At 39.2% G+C, this 21,665-nt stretch overlaps 3 protein-coding genes across 3 annotated transcripts; 2 read left to right on the top strand and 1 right to left on the bottom strand.

Moving 5' to 3' along the window:
• The first annotated feature begins 452 nt into the window (after window positions 1–452).
• On the top strand, window positions 453–2,831 carry LOC311294650 (zona pellucida sperm-binding protein 4-like). Its single transcript, XM_084415638.1, has 8 exons — window positions 453–1,291; window positions 1,371–1,558; window positions 1,632–1,729; window positions 1,797–1,954; window positions 2,033–2,225; window positions 2,290–2,437; window positions 2,522–2,594; window positions 2,676–2,831. The coding sequence occupies exons 1-8, from the start codon at window positions 496–498 to the stop codon at window positions 2,750–2,752; spliced, it is 1,731 nt and encodes a 576-aa protein (XP_084271764.1). The 5' UTR covers window positions 453–495; the 3' UTR covers window positions 2,753–2,831.
• Window positions 2,832–5,492: 2,661 nt separating this feature from the next.
• LOC311294647 (zona pellucida sperm-binding protein 4-like) lies at window positions 5,493–7,693 on the top strand. The gene is made up of 8 exons (XM_084415622.1): window positions 5,493–6,179; window positions 6,259–6,446; window positions 6,518–6,615; window positions 6,684–6,841; window positions 6,920–7,112; window positions 7,177–7,324; window positions 7,409–7,481; window positions 7,570–7,693. Exons 1-8 carry the CDS (start codon window positions 5,561–5,563, stop codon window positions 7,644–7,646), a joined length of 1,554 nt encoding a protein of 517 aa, XP_084271748.1. The 5' UTR covers window positions 5,493–5,560; the 3' UTR covers window positions 7,647–7,693.
• A 2,277-nt stretch (window positions 7,694–9,970) lies between these two features.
• LOC311294629 (butyrophilin subfamily 1 member A1) lies at window positions 9,971–21,293 on the bottom strand. Its single transcript, XM_084415597.1, has 10 exons — window positions 21,131–21,293; window positions 19,244–19,346; window positions 18,643–18,741; window positions 16,899–17,000; window positions 16,682–16,798; window positions 15,126–15,263; window positions 14,973–15,024; window positions 13,896–13,922; window positions 13,746–13,772; window positions 9,971–12,365 (listed from the first exon to the last, which is right to left on the bottom strand). The coding sequence occupies exons 2-10, from the start codon at window positions 19,304–19,306 to the stop codon at window positions 11,806–11,808; spliced, it is 1,185 nt and encodes a 394-aa protein (XP_084271723.1). The 5' UTR covers window positions 19,307–19,346; window positions 21,131–21,293; the 3' UTR covers window positions 9,971–11,805.
• Window positions 21,294–21,665: the final 372 nt, after the last annotated feature.

Below are 21,665 nucleotides of genomic sequence, written 5' to 3'. Positions count from 1 at the left end.
TAACTCTCCTATTGTATTCGGGTGCATTGACCTGGAAAAGCTACATATAAAAATAAAATAATATTAATTTAAAAAAAAAATCCATAGTATTTAGTACAAATGAAACTTTTTTTCACAAAAAAGAAGAGAGATATAACAATTTGAACTAAACAATTTCATTCTGGTCCAGCTGTTAGATTCAGATCTGATTAGATCTGTCTCAAATATTCAGCTAATGACGGATAAAACAATGGCAGAAATAGTACTAGCATACTATTCTGAATTCAGCTCAATATGTGCTTTTGTGTATGTTAAAAAAAGGTGGAAAGAAAAAAAATAGAAAAAAAAACTTTAAGAACCAATAGAATCACCCAGTTGCATAAACTCCCACTCATGCAAGTCTGGAGAATCATGACTGTTAATGAAGAGGGAGGAATTATCATTAATTAGCCAAAGTCTGTATTGTACAAAAAGACCAAATGGCAGCTGCTCAATAGTGTGACTAACTGTTGAACAATGGCAGGAAGTTGGAGTGTGTGTCAGTCTCTGGCACTTTGTGTTTGGTTCTGTGTTTTCTGTCATGCTGTTCCACAGTGGAGTAATCTGCCCCAGAATCCTCAAACTCTGATGTTCCAGCAAACTGACCAGCGGTTTCAACAGCAAGCTAGTCAACAGTTTCCTCGGCCAGTTCAACAGCAAGCTAGTCAACAGTTTCCTCGGCCAGTTCAACAGCAAGCTAGTCAGTTTCCTCAGTTAGTTCAACAGCAAGCTAGTCAACAGTTTCCTCTGCCAATTCAACAGCAAGCTAGTCAACAGTTTCCTCGGCCAGTTCAACAGCAAGCTAGTCAACAGTTTCCTCAGTCAGTTCAACAGCAAGCTAGTCAACAGTTTCCTCGGCCAGTTCAACAGCAAGCTAGTCAACAGTTTCCTCAGTCAGTTCAACAGCAAGCTAGTCAACAGTTTCCTCAGTCAGTTCAACAGCAAGCTAGTCAACAGTTTCCTCGGCCAGTTCAACAGCAAGCTAGTCAACAGTTTCCTCGGCCAGTTCAACAGCAAGCTAGTCAACAGTTTCCTCAGTCAGTTCAACAGCAAGCAAGTCAACAGTTTCCTCAGTCAGTTCAACAGCAAGCTAGTCAACAGTTTCCTCAGCAGTTTCAGCCTAAGCAGCCAGTGGCACAGGCAGAGCCCCTTGACAAATGTGCTGTAGCTGATTATGAGCAGATCCAATGTGGACCCCCTGGTATCAGTGGTGCTGAGTGTGCAGCTATCAACTGCTGCTTTAACGGACAGCAGTGTTACTATGGGAAGGCAGGTAAGAGTATTGAGTCAATGCAAAGGTGTTCATGTTAAACTGCTCTTCAGCAATAACCTGCTCTTGTAACTCATTCCAGTGACTGTCCAGTGTATAAGAGATGGCCAGTTTGTGGTAGTGGTGGCTAGAGATGTTACGCTGCCTCGATTGAGCCTGGATTCAGTCCGTCTCCAGGGTGGAAGTGACCCATCTTGCAGTCCTGTGGGATCCACACCTTTCTTTGTTATATACCAGTTCCCTGTCACTGCGTGTGGCACAAGTATGATGGTGAGTAGCTGCTTGTGGTTTTCTTCTGCATGGCTTAGAATGGACTGGATGCTAACAGTGTTACTATTTGCAGGAGGACAGTGGATATGTGGTGTATGAAAACAGAATGATCTCCTCGTATGAAGTGGGTATCGGACCACTTGGTTCCATCACAAGGGACAGCCATTTTGAGTAGGTGATGTATGCTTTTATCAAATGTTTATCATTGACAAATGCTACAAGCTCATGGTTTGTCCAGGCTTCTCTTCCAGTGTAGGTACTCTGGTACTTCTGTGGAAGCTCTGGTTGTGGAGGTCAACACTGTTCCTCCACCTCCACCAGTAGCTGCTCCTGGACCCCTCAGGGTGGAGCTTAGACTGGCAAATGGTCAATGTGTCACTAAAGGCTGTGCAGAAGGTAAGTGTTTGTCCCAAGTATACCTAAAGCCTCAAACTCCAGGTTGCATCAGTTTCTAGTTAAACACTGTATCCTCAGGGGATGAGGCGTACACTACCTACTACAGTGACGCTGATTATCCAGTTACAAAAGTCCTGCGAGAACCCGTGTATGTTGAGGTGCGCATTTTGGAGAGGACCGACCCCAACATTGTCCTGATGCTGGGACATTGTTGGGCGACACAAACCCCCAATCCACTCAGTCTACCCCAATGGGACCTTCTGGTTGATGGGTGAGTAAGGCCAGTCTTTATCCATGTGCTGTAAGGCATTTCTGACTGCCTCTTTGCCTTTCAGATGCCCTTACCAGGATGATCGTTACCTGACCACATTGGTTCCAGTGGCTGGATCTTCTGGTCTTCAGTTTCCCACCCACTACAAGCGCTTTGTTGTGAAGATGTTCACATTTGTAGATCCAGCATCACTGGCTCCTCTGCAGGAAACCGTATGCTCCGCAGCCTTACCTCAAGCCTTAATATTGGTGCTTTTTATAGTGAATTCTATGGTTTAACCCTTTCCCCTCTGTTAGATCTTCATCCACTGTAGTACAGCGGTGTGCCATCCCTCTTCTGGCTCCTGTGAGCAAAGCTGCACTAGGAAAAGTGAGTGCTTGCTGTAAATTGACTTCAGGAACTAAATTTGTTTTTAAATGCCCCTCATCATGCTTCTACCACTCTTTACAGGAAGAGACACGCACGTCAAGACCATCTCTAGTGGGCAAACTGTGGTGTCTAGTGGAGAAGTCATCCTGGTCATGTGAATTTAGTTTAATAAACTTCCTGAAACCCAACATTAGTTTCTCTTTGGTGTTTTCTGACTGGAGTTTTTCATAACTGTTCTCAGTTTGAGTTGTGGGGCAGCACTACTAAACCCTTTTCTTTTGTGCATTGAGGTTCTAGACTTGAACTAAATGGGCCAAGCTTCTGCCCAATCCATTTAACTTAACTATTTGCTAAGCTCTAGTTGCTAACTTGGTGGGGCCCCTGTTCATGGTTTACATGGTATCAAATTAAAGGTTGTGTAACTTGCTTTTTTTTTTTTTTTTTTTTTTTTTTTTTTACATTTGACTTTATGGTTGGACTAACATAACTACACATTTATACTCAGGCATGCCCAAGGTGCAATGATCAGTGTAAGGTCACTTGTTGGCTTTTAAAAAGTGTTTTTTTTTTTTTTTTTTTTTTAGGATGGTCCCAGTAATGTTTGAGAAGTAGACTGCTTAAGCATTAATCCCTTAACGGTTACATCCCACTTAGGTTGCTGTCCAAGGCCTTTTTTACACCTGGCACTAAGCATTTCTGTAAATCCAGTCACAAGTGGACTGTGGTAAATGCATAAAGTGTTTAATATATATATATATATATTTTTTTTTTTGGTTTATTTGATTACTTCCAGAGGTAGTTAAACACATTTAGCCAGATTGCTTTCATATCATAGTCATGTGTTTTGAACATCTGCAAAACACAGCCTATTCTACCACCTACTGACCTAATAATAAACATGGGAAGTGTGCTAGCAGACGTGATTTTAAACTCTGTTGGTTGAAGATCTAAGTTTGGTTTGAACACAATGTTCCAAGTGTAACACAGGCCAGCTAGTAGTGGCTAAAACTTCACTTTCCTGAACTCAAGAGGCGCTCTAGCAACTGATGCTAGAGACTGCAGTCTTTAGCCTCCTTGCTAGAGTGCATAACTCCCATGCTGGAGACCCGCACAGAAGAGGGCGAATAGGACCTGGATGAGGGGTTACATGAGTTTCTCAACATTCCTGATTTTTAACATTCATTCAGTGATCGGTGTGGTATTGTGACTGTCAGAGCAGAAGTGAAAGCTGCTGCTCTGTTTTTTCAAAAACGTCACAATCACAAAACGTAGACCCTCCCCTGGAAGAAATTAGGGCAGAAGTGAACAAAGGAGACCAATTAAAACAAGTGTAAACAGGAATGTCTAATTGTGATCCGATCTACCAAAATTAATACCGGGCGTGACCAGTGCTTGAGAGCTTTAAATGTGTGGCCATGCAAGAACTGCCCTTATGAATTCTTGAAGAGTGTGCACTTTCACATGACCAGTTATTTGGTCTTGAAGTCCCCCTGTAGTCAATTGTATCCCTTAATACTCATCTTTGATCAACAAAATGACATATTTAAACTTTTTTTTTTTGCTTGAAAAGTTCATGCCTTAAAATTGCTTGAATGTAACTCTACACCGTTGCCTCATTTAGTATACGTGGTTCTATGAATATGCAAAAATTTGCCCTGCCTCAAATCACTCACACCAGTTCAGAGATTCACTCGTTGATGTGTTTTAACAGTTTAGAAAAATAATGCTTTTGAGCGCATTCATTGTGAAATCTGTTATTTGTATTTGTCCCACTGGAGACAAAGGTGATGGCAGCAGGTAAAATAGTTCCATAATATGTTTAGGTGAAGAGAAAAACTTTGGATGGAGCCCATCCTTCTCTGACAAGACAATAAATGTGTATTTCAATAAATTTGGGGTATATTATCGCCTTATAATTTCAGGGCTAGCCTGCGCCCTTCTACATAAAATGATAGGCTATACTGAAGGATATTACGGTGCCTGCAGGATATTAAAAGCCTTTATTATAAAAATTACTGTATTTTATAATGAAAAAAAAATTAAGAATAGAGCAGCTATGGCTGACAGGCTTACAATATCATAGTAACATTACCCTTATGAAAAGAAAATAATTTTGAATGTCAGTAACTAAACCATTGATGCACCCCATTGACTTCCATAGTATTTTTTTATTTTATTTTATTCTACTATGGAAGTCAATGGGAAATCAACTGTCTTAAAATATCTTCTTTTTCCCCCCAGAATTTAAATTTTGAAGTGAACTATTCCTTTAAAGTTACAACTATTTTAAGAAGCCATGGACATAATAATTGTAATTTAAAAAAAAAAAATTTGTAAAACAACAACTCTTAAGTTGTTTGATTAGATTGTAAAATATTCTATAATTTGTTGTAGAAGTAATGGAGAATCTTGCTCTTCTTTCTTTCTTTCTTTCTTTCTTTCTTGATACTTATATTTAACCCTCCTATTGTATTCGGGTGCATTGACCTGGAAAAGCTACATATAAAAATAAAATAATAATATTAAGAAATAAAAAAAATCCATAGTATTTAGTACAAATATGAAACTTTTTTTTTTTTTTTTTTTTTACAAAAAAGAAGAGAGATATAACCATTTGAACTAAACAATTTCATTCTGGTCCAGCTGTTAGATTCAGATCTGATTAGATCTGTCTCAAATATTCAGCTAATGAAGGATAAAACAATGGCAGAAATAGTACTAGAACACTATTCTGAATTCAGCTCAATATGTGCTTTTGTGTATGTTAAAAAAAGGTGGAAAGAATAAAATTGAAAAAACCTTTAAGAACCAATAGAATCACCCAGTTGCATAAACTCCCACTCATGCAAGTCTGGAGAATCATGACTGTTAATGAAGAGGGAGGAATTATCATTAATTAGCCAAAGTCTGTATTGTACAAAAAGACCAAATGGCAGCATCTCAATAGTGTGACTAACTGTTGAACAATGGCAGGAAGTTGGTGTGTTCTTCAATCTCTGGCACTTTGTGTTTGGTTTGGTGTTTTCTGTCATGCTGTTCCACAGTGGAGTAATCTGCCCCAGAGTCCTCAAACTCTGATGTTCCAGCAAACTGACCAGCGGTTTCAACAGCAAGCTAGTCAACAGTTTCCTCGGCCAGTTCAACAGCAAGCTAGTCAACAGTTTCCTCGGCCAGTTCAACAGCAAGCTAGTCAACAGTTTCCATGGCCAGTTCAACAGCAAGCTAGTCAACAGATTCCTCGGCCAGTTCAACAGCAAGCTAGTCAACAGTTTCCTCAGTCAGTTCAACAGCAAGCTAGTCAACAGTTTCCTCAGTCAGTTCAACAGCAAGCTAGTCAACAGTTTCCTCGGCCAGTTCAACAGCAAGCTAGTCAACAGCTTCCTCAGTCAGTTCAACAGCAAGCTAGTCAACAGTTTCCTCAGCAGTTTCAGCCTAAGCAGCCAGTGGCACAGGCAGAGCCCCTTGACAAATGTGCTGTAGCTGATTATGAGCAGATCCAATGTGGACCCCCTGGTATCAGTGGTGCTGAGTGTGCAGCTATCAACTGCTGCTTTAATGGACAGCAGTGTTACTATGGGAAGGCAGGTAAGAGTGTTGATCCAATGCGAAGGTGTTCATGTTAAACTGATCTTCAGCAATAACCTGCTCTTGTAACTCATTCCAGTGACTGTCCAGTGTATAAGAGATGGTCAGTTTGTGGTAGTGGTGGCTAGAGATGTTACGCTGCCTCGATTGAGCCTGGATTCAGTCCGTCTCCAGGGTGGAAGTGATCCAGCTTGCAGTCCTGTGGGATCCACACCTTTCTTTGTTATATACCAGTTCCCTGTCACTGCGTGTGGCACAAGCATGATGGTGAGTAGCTGCTTGTGGTTTTGTTCTGCATGGCTTAGAATGGACTGGATGCCAACAGTTACTATTTGCAGGAGGACAGTGGATATGTGGTGTATGAAAACAGAATGATCTCCTCGTATGAAGTGGGTATCGGACCACTTGGTTCCATCACAAGGGACAGCCATTTTGAGTAGGTCACGTATGCTCTATAATAAATGTTAATCATTGACAAAAGCTACAAGCTCATGGTTTGTCCAGGCTTCTCTTCCAGTGTAGGTACTCTGCTACTTCTGTGGAAGCTCTGGTTGTGGAGGTCAACACTGTTCCTCCACCTCCACCAGTAGCTGCTCCTGGACCCCTCAGGGTGGAGCTTAGACTGGCAAATGGTCAATGTGTCACTAAAGGCTGTGCAGAAGGTAAGTGTTTGTCCCAAGTATGCCTAAAGCCTCAAACTCCAGGTTGCATCAGTTTCTAGTTAAACACTGTATCCTCAGGGGATGAGGCGTACACATCCTACTACAGTGATGCTGATTATCCAGTTACAAAAGTCCTGCGAGAACCCGTGTATGTTGAGGTGCGCATTTTGGAGAGGACCGACCCCAACATTGTCCTGATGCTGGGACATTGTTGGGCGACACAAACCCCCAATCCACTCAGTCTACCCCAATGGGACCTTCTGGTTGATGGGTGAGTAAGGCCAGTCTTTATCCATGTGCCGTAAGGCATTTCTGACTGCCTCTTTGCCTTTCAGATGCCCTTACCAGGATGATCGTTACCTGACCACATTGGTTCCAGTGGCTGGATCTTCTGGTCTTCAGTTTCCCACCCACTACAAGCGCTTTGTTGTGAAGATGTTCACATTTGTAGATCCAGCATCACTGGCTCCTCTGCAGGAAACCGTATGCTCCGCAGCCTTACCTCAAGCCTTAATATTGGTGCTTTTTATAGTGAATTCTATGGTTTAACCCTTTCCCCTCTGTTAGATCTTCATCCACTGTAGTACAGTGGTGTGCCATCCCTCTTCTGGCTCCTGTGAGCAAAGCTGCACTAGGAAAAGTGAGTGCTTGCTGTAATTTGACTTGAATTGACAGGAACTGAATTTCTTGTTTTTAAATGCCCCTCATGCTTCTACCACTTTTTACAGGAAGAGACACGCACGTCAAGACCATCTCTAGTGGGCAAACTGTGGTGTCTAGTGGAGAAGTCATCCTGGTCATGTGAATTTAGTTTAATAAACTCCCTGAAACCCAACATTAGTTTCTCTTTGGTGTTGATTTCTGACTGGAGTTTTTCATAACTGTTCTCAGTTTGAGTTGTAGGGCAGCACTACTAAACCCTTTTCTTTTGTGCATTGAGGTTCTAGACTTGAACTAAATGGGCCAAGCTTCTGCCCAATCCATTTAACTTAACTATTTGCCAAGCTCTAGTTGCTAACTTAGGGCCCCGTTCATGTTTTACATGGTATCAAATTAAGGGTTGTTTAACTTGTTTGTGACTTTACATTTGACTTTATGGCTGGACTAACAGAACTGCACATAGATACTCAGGCATGCCCAAGGCATACCTTACGTATGGTCACTTGGCAGGTTTTTTTTTCAGTATGGTCCCAGTAATGTTTTGAGAAGTAGACTGCTTAAGCATTAATCCCTTAACAGTTACATCCCACTTAGGTTGCTGTCCAAGGCCTTTTTTACACCTGGCACTAAGCATTTTTGTAAATCCAATCACAAGTGGACTGTGGTAAATGCATAAAGGGATTAATATAAATTTAGTTTTATTTTTGATACCTTCCAGAGGTACGCATTCAGCCAGATTGCTTTCATAGTGTAGACGCTCATGTGTTTTGAACATCTGCAAAACGGCCTATTCTACCGCCTACTGACCTAATAAACATTATAGGAAGTGCACTAGCAGACGTGATTTCAACTCTGTCGGCTGAAGACCTAAGTTTGGTTTGAAGACAAATGTACCAAGTGTAACACAGGCCAGCTAGTAGTTGCTCCTGAACTCAAGAGGTGCTCTAGTGACTGATGCTAGAGACTGCAGTCTTTAGCCTCCTTGCTAGAGTGCATAACTCCCATGCCGGAGACCCGCACAGAAGAGGGCAAATAGGACCTGGATGAGGGGTTACATGAGTTTCTCACCATTCCTGATTTTTAACATTCATTCAGTGTTTGGTGTGGTATTGCAACTGGCAGAAATGAAAGCTGCTGCTCTGGTTTTTTTTTTTTTTTTTTTTTTTTTTTTTTAAACATAGACCCTCCCCTTGAAGAAATTAGGACAGAAGTGAACAAAGGAGACCAATTAAAACACCAGTTGTAAACAGGAATGTCTAATTGTGATCCGATCTACCAAAATTAATACCATCTTACTACCGGGTGTGAACAGTGTTTGAGAGCTTTAAATATGTGGCCATGCAAGAACTGCCCTTATGAGTTCTTGAAGAGTGTGCACTTTCACATGACCAGTTATTTGGTCTTGAAGTCCCCCTGTAGTCAATTTTATCCCTTAAAACTCATCTTCGATCAACAAAATTACATATTTAAACTTTTTTCGCTTAAAGTTCTTCATGCCTTAAAATTGCTTGAATGTAACTCTACACCGTTGCCTCATTTAGTATACGTGGTTCTATGAATATGCAAAAATTAGCCCTGCCTCAAATCACTCACACCAGTTCAGAGATTCACTCGTTGACGTGTTTTAACAGTTTAGAGAAATAATGCTTTTGAGCGCTTTCATTGTGAAATCTGTTATTTGTATTTCTCCCACTGGAGACAAAGGTGATGGCAGCAGGTAAAATAGTTCCATATGTTTAGGTGAAGAGAAAAACTTTGGATGGAGCCCATCCTCCTCTGACAAGACAATAAATGTGTATTTCAATAAATTTGGGGTATATTATCGCCTTATAATTTCAGGGCTAGCCTGCGCCCTTCTACATAAAATGATAGGCTATAGGCTAAGAATAGAGCAGCTATGGCTGAGACAGGCTTACAATATCATAGTAACATTACCCTTATGAAAAGAAAATAATTTTGAAAGTCAGTAACTAAACCATTGATGCACCCCATTGACTTCTATAGTATTTTTTTTTTTTTTTAATTCTACTATGGAAGTCAATGGGAAATCAACTGTCTTAAAATATCTTCTTTTTTTTCTGAATTTACATTCTTAAGTGAACTATTTCTTTAAAGTTACAGCTATTTTAAGAAGCCATGGAAATAATGAGAAAAACACTTAAGTTGTTTGATTAGATTGTAAAAAAGGCTGTAATTTGTTGTAGAAGTAATTGAGAATCTTGCTCTTTTTTCTTTCTTTATTAAAATTCAATTAAAAATAGAATTAAAATTATGTGTTCTAATTAACTCAATTTAATTATGCCTTTTTTTTTAACCAATTCCTAAATAACAACTCTAAACACTTTTAACTATAAATTCATCACTATCACAAATGACACTCATTTGCACTATTGCAAGTTTCTCACAATGCATGTACATAAAGTAAAATAAGTCATATCTGCCAGATAAATAAGAGTGAACACACAGGGCTGAAGTTATTTCTTTTTATTATTCACATAAAGTGCATTTTTCATGATTTGAGTTAGTCAGATGAATGTGAAAGTGCAGACAGGGCAGGTGAACACTATTATAATAAGGTTCAGATAGACGCAGGTTCAAAAGTACCACAGAAGCAGCAGCTGAAAGACATCATACTACCTTGATGAAATTACTGGTCTGGATCGCTGTCAGTCATAAGGACTGACCATCTAAAATGGCCCAGTGGTTTATCTAATGCTAATGAGGTCTAGAATACTGGTTCTCAACTGGTTTTGCTTCAGGACTATACACTTTTTTTTACATCAGACGACCCAACACAGTGTGTGTTTACTGTCAAAAAATAGTCCTTAGCATCAAACACTCATCTTGCTATGAACTGCATATGCTCAACAATACACAAAACGATTAACATATATTGGCTGAAGAAGACAATTCTCTTCAAAGCTTGAGGGGTTTCTAATTGTCTTTGAATTTCAATTGTTTCTCACCAGACACATTATGGTTGTCACAAACCATTAAAAGTGAACCTGGGTTTAATGTAGTCTGGGTCACATTTTATTTTACGGTGCTTTATTTTGTTCATGGTTTCCGAGAATGAGGGGATGTCTGTCGACCAAGTGACGAACGTATTTGCGCCAAAATACCACTAGTGTTGTCTTCCCTTTTTAAAGGGGCTTTATGTAGAAACCCTTGTTTTTAGCGACACCGGTGGCCGTTAAGTGAACTGCAGCCAGCAACTTATTGCTTGTGCTTGCACTCGTGAACACGTAACGTACAAGAGACTGAATGTGATTCAAGGCAAAGTTTTTTTTTCCGTTCTTCGCTTAGAAGTAAAAAGAAGTTGGAAATACCTCTGCAGTGATATACTGTTAGCGAACATCCCAACGCCGTCCACGCGGCTGAGAGCGACAGTTAAATGAATATGTAAATATGTGCTGCACGCTTTCCTCTTAATAACACAACGAAAAATGATAGCAGTGAGAAAACAGCAGTTCAGAAAGCATCTGATCATAGAGATGTGGATGTTTGCACCAGCTCTGCGATTCACCGGCATCATGTCGACAGATGAGGTCATTAAAAATCACACTGTTATGATAGTTCGATTATTAGGCTTTGTGAGACTATAGTTTGAATTAGAATCCCTTTTCTTTGCATGACACGTTGACATTACAGTACAGTACAGAATGGCTCTTTCGGCATTATCCTGAACATGTGTCATTGAACGGAAGAGAGGCTTTCGGGAGCGCGCATAAACGTCACATATTTCGGATTTTAACAAGTGACCAGAGTCCTTTGCATAAATTCAGTCAATACAGGCTAGGAAGTCGGGGAAGATCTCGTTATTTTCATTTTCGTTACACGCTGGTCAGACATAGGCAATAAAATACATGAAAATTCGTACATATAGCCCCTTTAAAAGTTGACAATCCCACTATCCCTCTTTTTTTCAACGTAAGAGGCTTGAATGTGCGAGGAGTCCGGTCTCGTCCGCGTCCAGTTATTAAAGCTGTTCAAAAACAGTCCGTTATGCTGCTTAATATTGTACTTTCTTAATTTATTATCCTAAAACTAAACTCATGGTTTGTAGCGGAAATAGTTTTTACCTTATTTTCTAGTGATTTACCAATAGCGACTAATGAATTTCTTTCGTTAGGAGTGGGAAGCCCAAAGTATACAGTACTTCATAAAAACATATTTGTTGCACTTTTTTTGCATGTTTCTCCTGCTATCTCTCTGAACAAAGCGTAACTCTTTCAGGCTGCGACCGGTTGAGAACCACTGCTCTAGAGATTAAGCACTGGGCTCTGGTTGGAGTCGATGGGACCTCAACCCCACAGGCACATCCCGGGACACAGGCAGTGGCTCCTGTTCCCCGGAGATCTGATCACCAGGTCCTTCACGATCTCCACCGTTCCGAAGAGAGGGAAGAGATTCTCGTCAAATGTCTCGTTGTAGGTGTAGATGTGGGAGCGGTTCTCCACGTCATAGAAGGACAGCTGGCCCTGGCCGAAGTCAAGGTAGACGCCGACCTTTCGAGGAATTAAGGAGGCCGGCAGGCCGGTGAAGGGAACGGTGAGGGCCTTCAGCTCCGTGCCGCGCTCCAGCCGAAGGCTCAGGTATCCCGTGTCGGTGTTCAGGGACTTGAAGCCCTTACGCAAAGCCGACTCTTTCGCCACGCCGATACGCCAGTCCATTTCTCCAACATCCACCTCCCAGTAATGGCGGCCAGAGGCGAAGCCTTCGGATCCGACCGCGCACCACCAACCGTCGAAGCGCTGGTGATAGTTGGGCACGTCTTTGCGCTTGAAACCACAGCGCATGCGCCTCTCATCCTCGGAGATCAGCAGGTCGGGATTGGCCGTGTCCAGGTCAAGGGTCACCTCCACTATGAAGGAATGAATGGAGGGTCAAGACAAATGAATCAAATTATAAACTATGAATCGTTCAAAATGGCTAAAGAGCAGCAAACGTAGGTCCGCATTTTAAGTCATCAAAGCCTTGCTTTCGATACAAAGTATGGTTTAAAGGATACCATTTTTAAGCCCGGGACAAACCAAGCCAATGTCAAATAACTAGAGGTGACGAAAGCTGACACGTCAGTTGCGTCTCGGCCGAAAAGCTGCGCTTGAACACACTAAAAGGACTAAAGGTGACTGTCAGCTAGCACATGCGTTCTGCACCTGCATGTAAGGAAAGAACTGTCTATAATAATCAATAGTCTATTTTCGTCATTCAAAAAGGAAAACCAAAAATAGTCCTGCTGATTTACAAACCGTAAACAAAGCAGCGCTTGCTTACCATTCTGAATATCAATCACGCTGATCACTTTCTTCATTCCAGGCAGCTCATGTTATTATGAAAATATACATGAATGCTCAGGTAAGATGATCTAAAATTATAACAGCCGTACCGTCTTGACTTCTTTGCATTGCTTTCATCACTTACGCTTTTGTTCTCGTGCACTGACTCGTTACTAAGCTGAACAGCCAATCAGAGAACCGCTCTCGTTGAATCGGCCTAAAATCTCCCAACGGTTTACGACTAGTGCCGACGGTGTGGAACACGCCACAAAAACTGGGCCGCTGACGCTGGTCGACGGTCGGCTTGGTGTGTGATGGCTTTTATACAAAATTACAATTCTAGAATGCTTTTCAGACTCTGTTTATAAAATAATCAGTATATTTGTATGTGATGCTATACTTGTAATCCCATAATGCTTTGCGACAAGATGGCAGATTACTTTTTGGTATTAAATCGTATTTTAGTATCTTTCGGTATAATTAAAGGTAAATAGCTCAAGAAATCAGAATTTTACTCAGTATTTGTCTGTGATGTGTGTGTATTTTTGTATTAAATACACATTTAAAAGCAACATTTAAAAAACTGGAAGTTTTGAACATTCAGAAACAATGTTTTCATAACTTAATGGTAAGATTTGCAAAATGATTTTTAGAAAGTTTTCTGTTAGCTGCTTAAAAAATTAGCATTGCCATCACAGGAATAAATGACATTTTAAACTATAAAAATAATATTACTGAATTTTTGATCAAATAAATGCAGCTTTGGTCAACATAGGATACTTCTTTTTTCTAAAACATAAAAAACTTCTGAACGTCAGTGTTGTATCTATTGAAGGCTCAAACTTGTCAAATGTGAGTTGAATCTCATGAGAGAAACACTATTTGTGTGATGCTGCCCAATTATGCGGTTCTGTTACAGTAAGGATGATGCTTTAGAAGGGCAGCTGTCAGAGCACATGTCTTACCTCCTGCATCACAGATCCAGTCCCACACTAAACACAACAAAAGCAACAATCAGCTCAAGTTCATACTGAATCTTAATAATCAATCCACACTACAGTATAATTGCAAACTGCTTTCTGGAATATATTCAGAAGCACTAACATGTGACTCACCTATGTGAGGAATATATGGGGTGGCACCTAGTGAGTGAAAAACAACAACAAAAAAGAGAATTGAGCGAAAAATATTAAAAATTAAAGGATTTGTTACTACCATGCATAACATATACCACATGAATATATTTTCATCAAAATAAATACACTGCAAGTGTTATATGGATGCTGAACTCTTGAATCCAATGAAAATATTGTGTTTACATGTGCATCACATGTCAGGGAAGCAGCACACATTTTAGCCAATCAGAAACACTCTCCGGCTTTAACCTTCATCCTTCCCTCGCACTCGCAGGTCAATATGACCCGAAGAATTATAGTTAATTTTTATTTTGTCCAGAAAGCTTATTTCATTTCATTTTAATACTATTTTTTTCTATTTTTAATGCTTTTTTTTTTTACCTTTAAATTACTAGATTTTATCAATAAATAATTATTATATAAATTTAAGCACATTCCTTTTAACTTAAATTCAAAATAACTCACAATTTCATGCATAAACCTTTTAATTCAGCTCAAAATATCTTACATTGGGTGTCTTTGCCGACCTCTTGTGGGAAAAAAATTATATAACATGATATCTCATTATAACTCTATTTGGAGCAAATGAGTTTCTCTCGAGTTTCATTTCTCTTTCAATATGCATTCAGATACACATGTAGAAATTATATAAAAAAAAACATTTGGGTAAAGTTTTAGCATTTGTTTGTTTGATTTTTGAGCATTTTTAGGTTTTTCTATGATAACTGAAGCATTACATTCATTCCTAAGGGGGTCAAATTGAGCTGTGAGGGAAGGATTTGTTACTTTTTAAAATTTAAACGACAAAACTCCTCGAATCCATTACATTTGTGTGTGTGTGTGTGTGTGTGTATTCATGGTTCAAGTGCAACAAAAGTCCTAGGGTCTTGGACCCCTCTGATAAAATTTTAAAAATGAGTTTCGGGCCAAAATGACCAGAGGGAGGGATGAGAACAGATCCAGGTTTGTTGACAATGGCTAAAGTCGTTTATAGCACCTTTGACATCTTTTGTTTTTAGATTCATGATATTCAAGACACTGAAGAGAAGATCTGACCTATTTTCTGGCTCCTCTGTTTCCACATGAGCCACTTTTGGGGAATGTTTTCCTGAACACACAGATAAATCAGAAAGGTTTTGTGTTACTATAAAGCTGTTTGTTGGCTGAATCCCCCTCTGAAGTTCCTGTGATGTGTGACTTCCTTCATACCTTGTCTAGTTCTTTGTTGATGAGTGTCCAGAACACCAGCTCCACGGCCGACTGCAGGGTGGACATCCGCCCTCTTTTCCAGTGAGTCTCAAAGTCATCCAAAACCGCCACCACCTGCTCTCCAGGCCAGACACTTTGCTGCACACGGAGGGGGAGGAGGGGGGGGATGATGCAAAGATGCCACTCAATGCAACTGACATGCAACTATTCACCACCAAAAAACAATATCTGAGGATGTCATTTAAATCTGTACGCTGATACTTTTCTCTACTGAACACAAAGGAAGCTAGGCTCTACGGGTTTTGACATTTGTTCAGTTTCTTCCTTTAACCCTGTAAAGCTTGACATTGTCATATGTCCATTTTTGTGAAATGTACCAGTTTATTGAACCTTTAAAAAACATGTAAGTTTCCATATGTGTTTTATATCACATTTGATCCATAAGGCTTTTATAGAACATACAGTGTAAACCCTAACTAAAAAACCCTAATTAATAGGTTTGAGAAGAGCCAACTCAAATTAAACAAGTTAGTTCAATCAAATTATGAGTATTCAGAAATTTCTTTTTCTTTTGAGTTCACAAAACTGACACATTTTAAGTAATCTGAATTGTTTCACTGTTTTGTGTTTTGAACTTGAACTTTTTCATTTAGATAAATATAAATTTAACTGAAACTGAGCTGGGATTTCTATTTCCCAGCATGCTTTGCCATGACACTCAAAAGGGAAAGTAAATGCTAAAATTAAGTGTTATATAGTGTGTTTTTTTGTGTGTTGTTTTTTTGCTAAATTAATGTTAAGTGTTAAGTTTTATATTGCTACTCATTCAGCAATGAAAGCATGGTGTTACCAATTAGCAAGGTAGCATTTATTGAATGTTTCCAAGTTTCCACTACTAAAAATATTTAAGTTGAGATTACATGACAATTTAAAGTATGTGTTGTGTATGTAATGAGTATAAATTAGCTGAAGTTCTGCTTGATAATTTTTTTTAATTTATTAACTTAAAATTTTTGATGTAACTGATTACCTAAATTTTTTTGAATTTTGCCAACTTATTCGGGTTTACAGTATGATATAGTGACAATATGGAGCTCATATTTAAAAGGGGGGCCAATTTCAGAGGCCCAAACTGAGCAAACATAAGCAATTTGGTGCAGATGCTGATATTTTTATAGCCAAAAGGCGAGATAAAATTCTGATAGTTTGTATACTGTAAATATGTCCTTTTCTTAAAAAAAAAACAAAAAAAACATTTGTATGGATAATCACATAATCCTAAGTTGCTTCAGTCCTGACCACTATCTGAAGGTTGGCATTTTTACAATTATACTAAAAAGCCTTTTACATGCTAAAAAAGTATAAACTATCAATCAGATGACAGAAGGCATGTGTTAGATTGTGTGTTTTTCAGCAAAGTTTTGATCATGTCGATCATTTACTTTAGGGGCCTTAGAAACTTGCATATCAAATACCATACAGTAGGTGTTCTAGGTTTACACAGAAAGCCATGGAGAAGGTGCTTTTCAGGCAGATCCAGTGTGATGTGTGAGTACCTCAGGTTGGGCCCTCAGGTCTTTGGTCCAGGTGAGGATGAGTCTCTTGGCGTTCTCCATGTCCTGATCCTTCCAGTCGCTGCTCTCTGGCCAGCCGTCCGTCTGCATTGGTCTTTTCTGTTATAACAAATATTTGGTGACAAAACCTAGTGATTTGCAGCATTTGGTTGCAGTGAGTGCAGAAAAATGTCAGTAAAGGTATAAATGTGTATCTCACCTTGCTCTCTAGCAGAGATGCCCACTCCAGAATGAAGGCCCTGCAGGTGAGAGTCGGCCAAACATCCTCACTATTTGAGACGTGCTCCAAAACCTCAGACCTCTGTGACCAGCAGGAGAGAAGACACACACACAACACACACACACACACACATACACGTGTGACACACATGAGCTCATCTCTGCATGACCAACATCATACTGAAACATGTGAAACATCCAGGCCATACATATATATATATATATACACACACTGTGTATATATTGTTTTTGTGTGTGAATATGTCATTGAATTTGTCTTCCTGTCATTTAAATTCCACTTCAAAATGGAAGCCAATTAAAAGGATCATGACATGGATTTTTTTTTTAATATGTTCCTTGAGGTTCACTTATAATATTAATAAAGTATATTGCGCACAAAAAATTAGTTGTGTGGAAAAACAATTATTTTCATCCCTCATTCTGCCCCTCTGACTGAAACGATGGGTTTTTAAGGTGCGGCTCCTTTAAGGCTTGTCAGCGAACGGCCACTGTTATGATTGGCTAACGTCTTTGCATAGGAAACAGAGAAAACATTATCAATATAAAATGTAATTTACAGACAAAGCATTATGAAATCATTTACTTGCGTTTTGTGATGCAGCTGTCAGATTAAATGCATCCGACCGCTTCATCTGTCAACAAAAGTTTCTTTGCGAACTCTCCATTACACTGTGCCTCGTTTACAAAACAAGATTCTCCGAACAAACATATATTCCTCCAATGCCATCCAGGACGCCATTGTACAGAGACAAAACCCAGCTGTTGGACGTTCTTTCTCTCTTCCACTTGTCCTGTTGTCAGCAGACTCAGGCATGTGGAGAATGTCGTAAGATAAACGTGCATCTGTAATCTGTGCACTGTCTATCAGTGTCTGTCAGTGATTATAATATCATCTAAGATGGCGGCGCGCACGTACGTTGCCTATCTGCACTGTGGCAGAGAGAAAAGCTCTGCAGAGAGTCAGAGAATCATCGGCTCAAGCTGCCTTCGAGGATATTTACAGCACCAGATGCCTACGGCGTGCCAGAAATATAATAAAGGATTCCTCTCATCCTTGCAATCATCTCTTCACTCCTCTGCCATCCGGAGAGCGCTGTCGGTCTCTTAGGACACGCACCTCCAGACTCCTGAACAGTTTTACCCACATGCCATCAAGGAACTGAATTCTACTTAAAAACAAGGACTGTACATTATAAGCTACGGGGTTTTACAATAATAATGTTTTATTTAATACATTTTTCTTATTGACTATATTTTACTATTTATACTTTTTTGTCTATATTTGTCTGTATACATGTTTTTTATGTGAATGTACCACTGAGGAGAAGCACAAAACTTCATTGCAGTTGTGCAATGACAATAATTCTATTCTATTCTATTCTATTCTATTCTATTCTATAATGGGCTCTATTCACTTGTGGGGATCACCTATGGTGCGACGAACATTGATGTCTTGCTCTGGAGGCGGTCATATGCAAATGTATTTGCCTGTGTGACATCACAGATCCCGTAATATCAAAACAAGCTGTTTTTAGAGCTTGATTAAATAAATTCTTTGTTTTATATGTCAAAAGATCAAGCTAAATTTGATTTCTCATGTCATGACCCCTTTAAATTCTGATTTTGCCCCAACTTTTCTGCGTGTGATTATTCGGCCATCAGCTCTGCTTTATACTGTATTGGTCATGCATCTGTGGCTGTACCTGACAGACGCGTCCCAGATCCTTGGCGAGGTCCACAATGAACTGCTGGCTCTCGTCCAGCGGTTCTTTCTTTTCATTCTTCGCCTTCTTACGAAACTCCTGTACACACACACACAAAAAATATATATATTAATGCTATTCCATTTCCGGGGATTTTTCAAACACTACTTTATGAATACTGAGGATTCGGACACACTACTCTTTCAACGTACTGTTTTCTCCTACTATATAGTAGGGAAGTATGCGGTTTCGGACGCAGCCATGTTGTCATTTCAGACAGTTAATGTTGTTCATGAAGGCTACGGCAAACAATCAAGGACAGCGTTTGATTAAAATGCCGCTCATGCGTGATCTACTTCCTCTGTCTTAAGTCTCATGAGCAGCAAAAGACTCACCGCTATTGAAAACAGTTACAATGACCAGCTAAACGGGCCTTTTATCTCACTTTTGGACCTCAGGATAGACAAAAGAAGGACAAACTTTAAGTTTGTTATGCCAACTAATGTCAAAGCTTTTAAATCAACAGGTTCCCCTGATGTCCCTCTTTTATTCATCATTTTTTGTGAGCCACTCAGACTACTGAGATATTTTTGCAAGGTACCTTAAACTTCTCTGCAACGTTCTTGGTTGGTTCAACCAGAAACTGGAGACACTGCATCATCATGGCTGGTGCTCACAGAAATCCTCCAAGAGAGCAAATAACACTGCAAAAAAAAAACACAAAAGGAAATTACAAATTTACTTCATAGCACAGAAAAGACAAGTGCTGACCTGGCAGACTGTGTGTTGACTTTCACAACAGATCAATGATTAAACACTAAGCAGATTTATATGACTAACTTTTATGACCAAAACAGTCAGACCTTGCCCTTGACCTAAATAAAGCAAAGCTTCAGGAGTTCAGTGTTGATACGACCCTTGTGGAAAAGGAGTGTGCTTAATTGTACTCAATGTGCACTTGTGGTGTACTTCAAATCCTAAAAGTATATTGTTTAAAAAAACATTTAATTTGAAATACAACCCTTAAGTTCACTTAAAGAGAGACACTTCCATGACTGTATCTTAACACACTTAAGTAGCCTTTTAAAAAGCGCACTTTGTAATAATGTCAAATTAATGATGTTAATGTTAATATGTTAATAATCTTTTGTCATGCTTTAAAGAAGTGCAGTTATTTTGATGTGTTTATACTAAAGCACATGTAAAGTACTTGCTTATAATTTTAACTGTAGTGTGTTATTCGATATTACGTTTAAAGTTAAAATATTTTAAATGTACTATATTGCAACTTCATCATTATAAATGTAATCGCAAGTCTATTTAAATACATGACATACAAGTTTCAATAGAAATGACATTAAAGTGTCTTTTAGTTTATCATAAATGCTTGTCAGTTCATTCAGCAGTAACTTTAATTGTATTTCAAAGACAATAGAAGTGATTGTGAAATGTACTTCAATCCTACTTAAGTGGAACTTTTATTTCCATAAAAATAACTATTTTTTATGATATTTGATCATTTTCTGAAGATAAAAAGTGTGAAAAATTCTCCACCGTGATGCCAGAGTGTTGTGGGTCATTTTGTTTCTCCTATTTCTCCTAAATCGAGTTATCAGCAAACACCACTAAAAATAAAACAATGCATAATCAGCATCTTTTAGATCATTATGAAAAATCTATGCAAAAGCTACTTGTCCATCATTTGAATAGACTATAAATATCTGGGGATGAACGCACACGTGACGCAAAGCAGTCTGTAATTCAGTCTGGTGGAGGATTATCCTAACAACTCCTGTTGAAGACCTAACAGCCTGACTTATATTAATAAAACAAGGAAGAATATAGTTGCTAATTAACTGTGAACTAAATGAGCCATTAAATATAGCATAGATTCAGGAATTAATATCTCAGTGGCAGAGTATTATACAGAGCAATCCTAAATGTATTGTGAAATATGACTGAATACCAATTATTATTATGTGTAGTTTCATTCCTGAAGACAGAAAAACAAAAGGGCATTAGCAGCTTATAATCAAAGGGCTCTAATATTGCAGCCAACATGCAATAATTGTGCCATGAGTTAAATATCTGCATTTATGCTGGCCTTCAAAAGGATTGTGAATATCATCAAGCATTTAATATAGCCTAATGAAAATCTTTGAGATGTTATGACTGCACTGTAAGTAACGCTGACGAGCAGTCTAGACCTGCTGAGTAAATGCTGGGAGAGACACATGACTTTGCTGCACTGCACAAGATCTTTCGTGTACATATTGATGAGCTAATGCCCTTGAATGACATTCTCAAATCAGTCCGACACAACAGCATCTGTAGGAGATTCACTGCGAGAGTATGTAAACATCGCCATGCTATCGTTTCGTGGCGTATATGAGAAAACAACATGCTGCAAAATATGTGCGAGAAATAGACATGCAGAAAATAAATCAGCATGCGTAGCTGCATAATGTCTATGCGTTCATCGCTGTACCTGCAGGAGGTGTGCTGCTGTGTCGCTGGATGGGTCCTTCGCAGGAGAAAGTGTCAGAAAGTGTCTAGCGAGTGAAGTGGAGAATGAAGACTGCAGCGAACGCTTGACCTTGTTTACATACAGTGGCTTCCGAAGAGCCGAACACGAGCCGAACGTCATTCGGGGGTTTCCGGAAACATCGATGCGGAATGAAAGAGCGACTCCATGTTTATTGTGGTCCAAGGGAAGTGAGTTTTACTGTACTATGATTTAACATTTCCTTTTTCTTTACTTCGAACTTTATAAAAAGCAGAACATAGATATGTAAATAAAAATTATAATAAATGTGAATAAAATAAAAATATAAATTTGGGAATGTCAACAAAGTGCAGACTATTTTTTTCAACTTTATGTATGTATGTATGTATGCATGGTATTTGGATTTCATTTCATACATTTGTTTCTTATTCAAACAAAATCCTGCAATCCAGCCATCTCCTCCCTTCCTCTTTCATCCTCATCATTTTCACCGAAAATGTGTTTTAGTGGACAGATC

Source organism: Rutilus rutilus (assembly GCF_951802725.1).
Source record: "Rutilus rutilus genome assembly, chromosome: 1".
NCBI lineage: Eukaryota > Metazoa > Chordata > Actinopteri > Cypriniformes > Leuciscidae > Rutilus > Rutilus rutilus.
Note: the sequence above shows the minus strand (reverse complement) of the source record. Positions and strands in the feature narration are given on the sequence as shown.